Source organism: Phoca vitulina, unplaced genomic scaffold, assembly GCF_004348235.1.
Source record: "Phoca vitulina isolate PV1807 unplaced genomic scaffold, GSC_HSeal_1.0 scaffold87, whole genome shotgun sequence".
Classification (NCBI taxonomy): domain Eukaryota; kingdom Metazoa; phylum Chordata; class Mammalia; order Carnivora; family Phocidae; genus Phoca; species Phoca vitulina.
The window spans coordinates 2,396,598-2,408,044 of NW_022589790.1; the positions used below are offsets into that span (position 1 = coordinate 2,396,598).

The window sequence follows — 11,447 nt, forward strand, 5'->3', positions numbered from 1 at the left end:
GGACATCAGTCGGAGGTGTGCCGGGGCCTCTGGTTCCTTCCTGCAGGTCGAGGGTGTCCAGGCCTGGGGCTCTGGGAGTCACATCTGTTGGAGGCAGTGTGGGTGGTGGTTAGGGGCCTGGGCCAACCCCAACTCTAACACCTCCCAGGATTGTGACCTTGACTTGGAGTGGTTTATTTGATCTCTCTGGGACTTGATTTCCCCTATGAAATGAGGGTGATGCTAATAATAGTCCCTGACTGCTAGGGTGAAGGCATTACATGAATTAATGAACATAAAGTGCTCAGAATAGAGTAAGTGCTCAATAGGTGTCTGCCTATTGGGGTGGTGATGACAGTGACAGAGCCCCTAAGTGAATTATTTGAATGTGGCAAGATATTAGCTAGAAGACTACATTATGCTCTGGGAGAGAAGAGCCCAGCTTTCTTCTTGGACCCCATCCCCAGTGGGGCTAGCAATCATCTGCCTGCCCATGTTGTATCTGAAGTGGCTATAGGAAATGCCCAAGCTGTGTTTTGTGTCTGTGTGTAGATTCTTCTGCAGGCATCCAGGACTGGGGAAAGCCCAGACCGGCACAGGTATAAGGGCAGCATAGAAACTGCATCACAGCTCTCTGCTCCCAGCTGAGAATGCTGATTCCTTCTGCCACAAGGATGGGCTGTGTGCTGTGTTGAAGTATGACTGCAACCCCAGGGGATGTTGTGTCCTGGCAGCCTTGCAAGCTCCCTGACTGTCTTCTTTGTGTCTCTTCAGGCATAAGGTTCTGCACCACAGTCCTCATCCTCGGGAGACACCAGGTCCTGCACCATGAAGGGTATCCTTGTTGCTGCTATCATCACAGCATTTGTGGTTGCAGCTGTAGGTGAGGGAACCCACTGACACCCTTTGGGAATGAAGACCTCTTTTTATACCTCATCAAAGTCTTCTCACTCTTGGTGTTCTGGGGTCCTGTCCCATGGCCTCTCATGTCAGGGTGTGGTCAGTGGAGAATATGAGACCCCTCTGTGCATACTGCCCTCAGAGGAGCCGCTCTGTGCTATGGGTCTTCCACTGGGAAATGGTGCATGGTGGGGGAAAGTAATGGGGGTGGCTCCATCTCACAGTCTCAGATTTTGGGGGTCCCAGAAGGAAGGGATGCCATCCAGACTATTCTTTTGCCCTGAGATGGATGTGGTGCTTTGTCCAGAGTACAGTCTATAAGTGTCTCCTGAATGTTGACAGTTCTGTCCATCGTGTCTCCCCAGAATCCCTACGTTGTGTGCAGTGTAATTCATCGACAAACTCCTGTGACAACAGCAACATCACTGAGTGTCCCTCACATGCCAATGCCAGCTGTAACAGTTTCGTGACCAACTCTTCTTTAGGTGAGCCTGGGAGGCCGTAACCCCCATTTCTGGGATTTGCATGGGGCAGGAGCTGGAGAGAGTGGCCAGGGAGGAAAGGAAGGCTGAGGATGGGCTAGGTTGTGCAAGGAGAGAGATGGGGTCATGAAGACACCTTCCAGAAGAAGCAACACACAGGAGTCAGATGAGAATGCAGGGGCAAGCAGACAAGCCCTTGTGGAATTGCTGCCCTTGACTGAAACCTCATTCTAGACCTATATTGGTGGATGTGAGAAGCAGGGGCCGCTCTTCGTTAAGTTGCAAAGCAGGCAATTTGCTCTGGGTACTTCCATTCTTCCATTTTTCTGCCCCCCTTTCCTCCCCTCAGTACTCCTTCCTCCTCCAGATCCAACACGCTTTCACCCAGGGTGATCTGCTGGCATGATTGTTACCTCTCTCCTGGAGCACTTAGATTTCTTATTAACTTTTTATTGTGGACATTTTCAAATATACACAAAAGCAGGAAGAAGTGTATAATGAATTGCCATGTAACCACTATCCTGTGTCAAAAATTATCAACATTTTGCTTTTTTTTTTGCAATGGTATTTTATTTTTTTTTAAATTTTTTTTTTAGATTTAATTTATTTATTTGACAGAGAGAGACACAGCGAGAGAGGGAACATAAGCAGGGGGAGTGGGAGAAGGAGAAGCAGGCTTCCCGCAGAGCAGGAAGCCCAATGCGGGGCTCGATTGCAGGACCTTGGGATCATGACCTGAGCCTAAGGCAGACGCTTAATGACTGAGCCACCCAGGCACCCCTTATTTTATTTTTTAAAAGATTTTATTTATTTATTTGAAAGAGAGAGAGAGAGCGAGCACAAGTGGGAGGGAGGGGCGGAGGAAGAGGGAGAGGGACAATCAGACTCCCTGCTGAGCTAGGAGCCCCACACAGGGCGATCCCAGGATCTGGAGATCACTACCTGAGCTGAAGTCAGACAGTCAGAAGCTCAACCAACTGAGACACCCAGGCGCCCCTGCAGTGGTATTTTTTATTTTATTTTATTTTATTATTTTATTTTATTTTATTATTTTTTAAGATTTTATTTATTTATTTGACAGAGAGAGACACAGCGAGAGAGGGAACACAAGCAGGGGGAGTGGGAGAGGGAGAAGCAGGCTTCCCGCGGAGCAGGGAGCCCGATGCGGGGCTCGATCCCAGGACCCTGGGATCATGACCTGAGCCGAAGGCATACGCTTAACAACTGAGCCACCCAGTGCCCCAACAGTGGTATTTTATTTTATTTTATTTTATTTTATTTTATTTTATTTTATTTAAAGATTTTATTTATTTGACAGAGAGAGACACAGCAAGAGAGGGAACACAAGCAGGGGGAGTGGGAGAGGGAGAAGCAGGCTTCCCGCGGAGCAGGGAGCCCGACGGGGGGCTCGATCCCAGGACCCTGGGACCACGACCTGAGCCGAAGGCAGACGCCTAACGACTGAGCCACCCAGGCGCCCCCCAACAGTGGTATTTTAAAGCAAACTTTGATATCATGTAATTTCCCCTAAAAATACTTCATTATTTATCTCTGATAAGGACTCTTTTTTTCCTTTTTACATAACTACCATATCACTATATACCTAAGAACATTAACTGTAATTCTTTAATTTCTTCTATTAGAAGGCCGTCTTAGAAATGTCCCAATTGTTTCAGATGTTGTGTTATAGTTGATGTGTTAGAATTCGGATACAAACAAAATCCCCACACAGCATTTTGCTGTTAGGTCTATTACATCTAATTTGTTTTATAATAACTACCATCACTTTTTGTTGTTGTTGGTTTTGTTGTTGTTGTTGTTCAATACCATTGATTTGTTGGAGAAACTGGAACATTTGTCTTATAATTGTCCCATATTCTGGCTTTGGTTGATTGCTTCCTTGTGGTGTCACTTCTTTGTTCCCCTATTCCTGGTATTTTCCTGTAAATTGGACCCCTGCTGCTCAGTAGGACTGTCTTCAATAATGGAAATGTTTATATCCATGCTGTCCTATACAGTAGCCACACGAGCTATTGGCCACTTGAAATATGGTTATATGACAGAAGAGCTGAATTTTAAATAGCCACATATAGGTACTGGCTACCGTTATCAATTGCTCTGGTCTAGAAGCTTGACTGTATTCAGGTTTAACATCATATTGCACGTAGGACCATCATGTCTGCTTGGCTGTTTTTAGAGATGCTAAGACTGATCAGGGGGCTTTGGAAAGTCAGCCTGAACCACCATTTCCAAGCCCCCATCAGTCTTTTTTTTTTTTTTTTTAACTCAGTTGTCACTTTATTTATTTATTTATTTTTATTAACATATCATGTATTATTTGTTTCACAGGTACAGGTCTGTGATTCAACAGTCTTACACAATTCACAGAGCTCACCATAGCACGTACCCTCCCCAGTGTCCATCATCCAGCCTCCCCATCCCTCCTACCCTCTCCACTCCAGCAACCCTCAGTCTCCATCAGTCTTTGACCTGAAGTTTAGCCTGCATCTTTGCTCATCTCCAGCTAAAGGAAGGAACTACCTCATGGGGAAGGATTTTTCTGTTTGCCAGGAAACCCTCTCCAGTGTCTCTGAAATCACATTGACCTGAGGGAGTGTTTTCTGCTGTTGCCTGAAGCAGTCACTATGCAGGGTCTCTGCCCTTTCTGAAGCCTCCTACCCAGGGCTGACAGTCTGTGTTTCTCTTTGTGTAGGGGCAGCCAACATATACCAGCATAAAGCCTGCTCTGCGGAGAACTGCAGGGAAGAGAGAGACATGGTTGAAGCCTTCACTGTCCATGTGTCTGATAACGAATACTTCCATTTTATCAGCCAGTGCTGCCAAGGAAAGGAGTGTAACGACAGCAGTGATGCTCTGGGTGGGTGCTGGCAGCGTGCCTTCCTTCCTGTGTCCGCCCAACTCTCTCCCTTTCTTTGCCACCCGTGGTCCTCACTTTCTGGTGGACATCTCAAGTCCAAGTACTTCATTGCATATCTGGGTAACATCAACAGCTGACTTACAACAATTGCTTGAAAAACAAATGCGAAAGTCATCACTACTTTCATGCTTTCCTCTTTTCTCAGTACAGACAGAAATAATAGAAACTCCAAGTTGTATGGAATTAGATGCTTATTAGTATTTCTCAAACTTTGTGGTCTCAGGCCCTCTTTTAAGACTCCAAATCTTCAAAATTATTGAGGACTCTATAGAAATTTGATTTATATGAATCATACTATCAATATTTACAGTATTAGAAATCTTAAAAATTCAAAGAATTTCTAAAAAATTTTTAAAATCTTTATTTTTAGTTCACCAAGAAATAATAAACCCATTACATGTTAACATTAATAACATTTTTATATAGAAATAACTCTATCTTCCAAAACAAAAAAATACTTAGTGAGAAGAGTGGCATTTATTACATATTTTCTCAAAGCTCTTTAGTTTCTGGCTTAATAGAAAACAACTGAGTTCTCAGATTTGCTTGTGCATTTAGTCTGTTGCAATCTCTCATGCCATGTAGCCTCTCAAAAACTCCATTGCACATTCATGAAAGAAAGAGAGTAGAAGAGGCAAGGCACATCTTAGTATTATCATGAAAATGGTTTTGAATTTGTGGACTCCCCGAAAAGGTTCTTGGGGATAACCCAGGAGTTCTTGGACCACAATTTGAGAACCGTTGGTCTATACCAAAGCTCTCTTTTTTTGAAGAGAAGAAAACATGGCCAAAAGGACAAAGTTAAATTGCCTTAGTTCTAGAGTCCTGGTCATTAATAGCAGAACTGGGTCTCAATATCATTTTGTATTAAATGCTAAATAATGGCATATGTTCATTTATTCAGAGAAAGATTTAGTAATAGCTACACACCTATTGGCTGATATTCAGAATAGCAGGCTAATGTTGACATTGGTTGGTTTTATTTTTTATTTATTTATTTTTTTATTATGTTATGTTAGTCACCATACAGTACTTCAATAGTTTTTGATGTAGTGTTCCATGATTCATTGTGTATAACACCCTGTGCTCATTGCAGTATGTGCCCTTCTTAAGATCCATCACTGGACATTGGTTGGTTTTAGATCAAAATCTTACCTCTCCCTTCTCAGCCCAACACACCCACTGACCACAGTTCTTGAAGACTGGATGCTTTGTAAGGGGAGGTCTGTGCGGTTGTGTGCTGTAACTATGTTGGTGGGATATGAGGTTAGGATCACTGGTGTCTTCGTGCATTTGTCTCATTCTCAAGATCTCTCTGGCCAGCAGCTTTGCTTGCTTGTCCCCTTCAGTACAAGGCAGTACCATGTTCTATGTTATAACTCTGTTCTAAATTAATGATTCTTATTCTACCAGCTCCTCCCCTGGAAGATGTGTCCAGCAACACAGAGTGTCTTGCCTGTTATGGATCTAATGAAAGTTCCTGTAATGTGCAACACAGGAAATGTTATAAAGAAGAACGGTGTGTCAATCTAGTTGCAGAATTTAAGACTGGTACGTCTTGGGGTTTCAATTCCATTATGGGACTTGAGTTGAAAACATATTAAACCTTGGGTAATAAGTTCTGGGTTAACAATAGAAGCCTGGGGGAGGTTAGTAGGATAAAAGGATAAAGTCAGAATGCCTTTGAGATAATGAGGCTGTTAATGTAGCCTTGGGCTGGTTGCTATTTCTGCCTCCTTAGTCCAGAACCATTCCTCCTGAGCTGTCCATCTCTTGAACCCTGTTCTCCTGTGGCTTATAATCAAGCCAGGCTCATTTAGTGCCTCATGTCATTCCTGACATTTACTTTACTAGGTTGCATTGTTCTGTGGGTGTGTGGGTTTGACTTTTATTTCCTTTTATCCCTACATTTTTTTCTCTACCTGTCACTGAGAGGTGCTGGCTTATGACAACTTGGGTCACCTGACTGAAAGAGTCGGATTGGGCTTTAATATTCAACCAATTGTTCTTTTCTACAGAAATAATTTGATATAAGCCATTATGAAATACAAATTAACTGGTATAAAATACAAAACTAATACATATATTATTCTTTAAGTAGGCAGATGTTATGCCTATTTAAAGAATAATGTATTTATTAGTTAGGGTAAGTTCATTACTGTTAAAGAGCAACCTCTAAATCCTCTTCCTCAATGTAACAGATGTTTATTTCTTGCTCATATGGCAGTTTTTTGCAGGGTCCCGGGGCCTGTGTTCTTTCCATCTGGAAGCTCTGGCCCCCACCCACCCAGGACTTGGCCCCTCCCTGCTGTATTCTTTGCCTCTCAGCATCTGGTGGGGGAAGACGGGGAGTGGAGGAAGGCAGGAAGGTTTTTTTTTTTTGGACCATATTTTTTTATTGTTACGTTAATCCCCGTACATTACATCATTAGTTTTAGATGTAGTGTTCCATGATTCATTGTTTGTGCATAACACCCAGTGCTCCATGCAGAACATGCCCTCCTCAATACCCATCACCAGGCTAACCCATCCTCCCAGTCCCCTCCCCTCTAGAACCCTCAGTTTGTTTTTCAGAGTCCATCATCTCTCATAGTTCGTCTACCCCTCCGATTTCCCCCCCTTCATTCTTCCCCTCCTGCTATCTTCTTCTTCTTCTTCTTTTTTTTTCCTTAACATATATTGCATTATTTGTTTCAGAGGTACAGATCTGAGATTCAACAGTCTTGCACAATTCACAGCGCTTACCAGAGCACATACCCTCCCCAGTGTCTATCACCCAGTCACCCCATCCCTCCCACCCCCCACCACTCCAGCAACCCTCAGTTTGTTTCCTGAGATTAAGAATTCCTCATATCAGTGAGGTCATATGATACATGTCTTTCTCTGTTTGACTTATTTTGCTCAGCATAATACCCTCCAGTTCCATCCACATCGTTGCAAATGGCAAAATCTCATTCCTTTTGATGGCTGCATAATATTCCATTGTATATATATACCACCTCTTCTTTATCCATTCATCTGTCGATGGACATCTTGGCTCTTTCCACAGTTTGGCTATTGTGGACATTGCTGCTATAAACATCAGGGTGCACGTACCCTTTCGGATCCCTACTTTTGTATCTTTGGGGTAAATACCCAGTAGTGCAATTGCTGGATCATATGGTAGCTCTATTTTCAACTTTTTGAGGAACCTCCATACTGTTTTCCAGAGTGGCTGCACCAGCTAAGGCAGGAAGGTTTTTACAGGCAAAGCCTGGAAGCACGTGCATCACTCTCACTCACATTCCGTTGGCCGGGACCAAAACTTCACTGGAGGGTGGAAATGCAGTCTAATGGGGTTTAGTAGAGGTCCAGCAGGAAAGGAAGAGACATGAAGCTAAAATGAACAGCTAGCCAGTCTCTGCCACAAAATGGCTCAGAATAATAACAGTTTAAGAGCACCAACACCCAGGTACAATTTGATTTCAACTTTTATTAATGGCAATTGTAGTACTAGAAATCCATGCTTAACTGTAATTGCAGGTTTCTCAGTGGGGCCAAACACTTCAAGTATCTTGAACCCTTTTCAACTTAAAAAAATAAATAAAATTTATTTTTAGAACAGTTTTAAGTTCACAGCAGAATTGAGAGGAAGGTAGAGAGATTTCCCACATACCCCTGTCCCAACACATACATACCTCCCCCCCGTCAACATTCCCCACTAAAATGGTACCTACATGAATCCATGAACCTACATTGATGCATCATTATCATCCAGAGTCCAAGGTTTACAATAGGGTTACTGTTTATGTTGCATATTCTATGGGTTTTGACACTTGTAGAGTGAGTATAATCTACCATTACAGTATCACACAGAGTAACTTCACGTCCTAAAAATCCTCTGTGCTCTATTAATCTCTAACCCCTGGCAACCTCTGATCTTTGTATTCTCTCCATAATTTTGCTTTTATCAGAATATCATATATTTGGAATCATATAGTCTGTAGCCTTTTCACTAGATTTACTGCACTTAGTAATATGCATTTCAAGATTTTTAAAAAAATTTTAAACTCCCTAGGATGTCTACCCAGCTCTAAAGTTTAATTCTTAAGCTATGTCTGAGGATATGGGGGGTGGGGGCAGAGGGAGAAGCAGACTCCCTGCTGAGCCAGGAGCCAGATGTGGGACTCCATCCCAGGACCCCGGGATCATGACCTGAGCCGAAGGCAGACGCTTAACGACTGAGCCACCCAGGCGCCCCGTTAAAGATATTTTTAAAACGAATAAACCAAGTGGTAGGATTTTTTTAAACTTTTTTTTTAAAAGATTTTATTTATTCATTTGAGACACAGAGATACAGAGAGAGAGAGCGAGCATGAGCAGGGAGAGAGGCAGAGGGAGAGGGAGAAGCAGGCTTCCCGCCGAGCAGGGAGCCCGATGGGGGGCTCGATCCCAGGACCCTGGGATCATGACCTGAGCTGAAGGCAGGTGCTTAATGACTGAGCCACCCAGCTGCCCCAAGTCTACACATTTATTTATTTATTTATTTTTAATTTTATTTATTTGACAGACAGCGAGAGAGGGAACACAAGCAGGGGGAGTGGCAGGCAGAGGGAGAGGGAGAAGCAGACTCCCCACTGAGCAGGGAGCCTGATGTGGGGCTCGATCCCAGGACCCTGGGATCATGACCAGAGCCAAAGGCAGAGACTTAACCATCTGAGCCACCCAGGCGCCCCATGTAGGGTTTGTTTCTTTCTTTATTTTTGCCCAAGGTCACTTTTTTTTTTTTTTTTCAATACTGTAGACATGTGCCACGCAGCACATTTTTCTAGCTCACTGTAATTCAGTCTCCAGCACTGCTATTTGCTATAAAAAAGGAATTAATTGTTTTCTTCAAAGGGATTTGGAGGTTTCTCTTTCCTTCTCGGAACAAGTTTGTAGCCCTTCTGATGAGTAGCCCGTCCCCTCCTCCGTGCCTTGCTCCCCCGTGAGCCTCCTGTTCTCCAGGCCTGTTTCTGTAGCCAACAGAGCACTGCTCGCACATAGTACGAGCTCAGTACAGGGAGCTGCAGTCACAACCACATTTTGCTTGCAAATTCCCTTGGCCTTTTCCTAGGATCTGCACCTTAAAACAGTGTTAAACACAATATAATTCAGACTTAGAATTAAGATCACCTCCAGCTATTTTCCCCTTCTCAGAGAAAACTCAGGCAGAGAGAACTCAGGTCCAGAGAAGAGTGGGGGTGGAAAGCAGAGCCTGGAGGAGGGGAGTCTGGGAGGAGTCCTTCCTGGATTGAGAGCATAGGGCCCCAGGGTGTCTGAGCCCATCCCCAGATTTTATCACCTGCTGGCTCCTCAGGAAAACATTGGAGACTTGAGTCCCAGGCCCATTTCTGACCTTCATCTGTGAGGTCAGACTTGCATCCACCTTCTGGAGCCTCAGTTTCTTTTGGTTTTAGGTGGGGGAGGGCGTCTGGGCTCTGACCTTCATGGTTCCTCTGCCATGACCGTTTGGTGTTCTTGACCCTGGGCTCCTTCCTCCAGGCCCCTGTTTTAGGACCAGACCTATAACAGGTTGCTGGGAGGCCTGTGGAGGAAGGGTGAGAGGGCTATGAAGTCCTTATTGTCTCCACTGCGTTCACAGAGACTAAGAAGCTCGTGCTGAGAGGCTGTTCCAACATCAGTAACTCCACCTGTCAGTTCCTGTCTGCTGAGAACCGGACAGTTGGAGGAGTCATCTTCCGAAAGTTTGAGTGTGTAGACAGTGCTAACTCCTCCTCGACTGCCCCCCTGCCCACCCCTCCTGCTAGCAGCTCCAACGCCTCCTCAGCGCCCACCTCCAATGAGCTCACCACCCCGGACACGGGCTCCAAAGTCTCCTTCACCCCTGCGGCCTTTGTCAGCCTCCTCCTGCTGGGGCTGCTCTTCTGAGATCCATCCTGCCCTCAACTGTTTCACCTCTCCCCTGTTAACTGCTCAGTAACTAGCAGCCATAACCCTCAGGCAAAGCCCTGCGACAGCCACGTTTTTCTCCATTACTGAAGCACTGTTCACAGGCTGGCCAAGTCTGTCCTCACAGGTTCCTTTGAGCTGCTATCCAGCATCACCTCCCAGTTCCTTGCATTTGAAATCTGTGCACCTTAGTGTGTGGGCTCCCAGGACCTCCCAAATCCCTGCCCAACTTGCTTCTGAGAAACAGACCCTTTCACCTTGTTGGCATTTTCTGCCTACAGCCCTGCACTTCTGGGGACTGACCTGCCACCGTCTCCACCCACGCACTGAGGCGGTGCCATGCCTGTAATGCCCTGAGTTGACCCTAGCACTATATCTGCGCCTTCAGTGATTGTCCTGGCTCTGGTCACAGGCCCACAGTGACATGGTCCACAAGACCCAAACAGGGGTGCAGAAGGGCTGCTGAAGGCTGGCAGACTCCCCTGCCTAGCCTCCTAGGCAGAGACATAATGCCGTTGGTGCTCAGGCTGACCAGATATCGCATAGCCTTGTACAGAATGGAACATAGCTACAGAGCCCCAGTCCCCCTTCTCAGAGAACCTACAATCAAAGGCAGAGTTTTGACTCCATATCAGATACCCAGGGAGCAAGAAAGCTATTTAATACAATACGTACAGAAGTCCAGGTTTGACAAATAAAGTGGGCCTTGACCTGGACTTGGAAGAATGGCATTTTCTGTAATAAAAAATTTTAAAGGTGTAAACCAGTGTGTGTCTTTATTGTCCAGACTTGCTAACAATGCATCAAGAGCAAAGCTGCCAGAAAGACAACCTGGAGGTAGCTCATCACCACATCCACGTTAACATGCGGTGTATTATTAGTTACAGGGGTAGAGTTTAGCGATTCATCAGTTGCATATAACACCCAGTGCTCAATATATCAAGTGCCTCCTTAATGCCCATCACCCAGTTACCAAACCAATCCCCCCATCCACCTCCCCTCCAGCAACCCTCGGTTTGTTTCCTACAGTTAAGAGTCTCTTACGGTTTGTCTCCATCTCTGATTTTGTCTCATTTTATTCTTGTTTATGTATTTATTTTATCTTTTTATTTCAAGATAATTTTAGACTTAACAAAAAGTTGCAAAAATAGCACAGAGAATTCTAGAACCCCCTCATGCAGCTTCGTCTCATGTTTGCATCTTACATAACACACTAC

General features: G+C 44.7%; 1 protein-coding gene across 1 annotated transcript; it reads left to right on the top strand.

The window, feature by feature from the left end:
- The first annotated feature begins 807 nt into the window (after window positions 1-807).
- Window positions 808-10,209, top strand: LYPD8 (LY6/PLAUR domain containing 8). The gene is made up of 6 exons (XM_032395773.1): window positions 808-862; window positions 1,245-1,379; window positions 4,087-4,239; window positions 5,713-5,850; window positions 9,651-9,656; window positions 9,923-10,209. Exons 1-6 carry the CDS (start codon window positions 808-810, stop codon window positions 10,207-10,209), a joined length of 774 nt encoding a protein of 257 aa, XP_032251664.1.
- The last annotated feature ends 1,238 nt before the right edge of the window (window positions 10,210-11,447 follow it).

Excerpts from the sequence above, each read along its gene's own strand:
- LYPD8 (XM_032395773.1), top strand. The coding sequence starts at position 808 with ATGAAGGGTATCCTTGTTGCTGCTATCATCACAGCATTTGTGGTTGCA. Across the intron at positions 1,380-4,086 it reads TTTAGGTGAGCCTGGGAGGC|TATACCAGCATAAAGCCTGC; the intron begins CGTAACCCCCAT and ends GGGCAGCCAACA. Across the intron at positions 4,240-5,712 it reads CGACAGCAGTGATGCTCTGG|CTCCTCCCCTGGAAGATGTG; the intron begins GTGGGTGCTGGC and ends TTATTCTACCAG.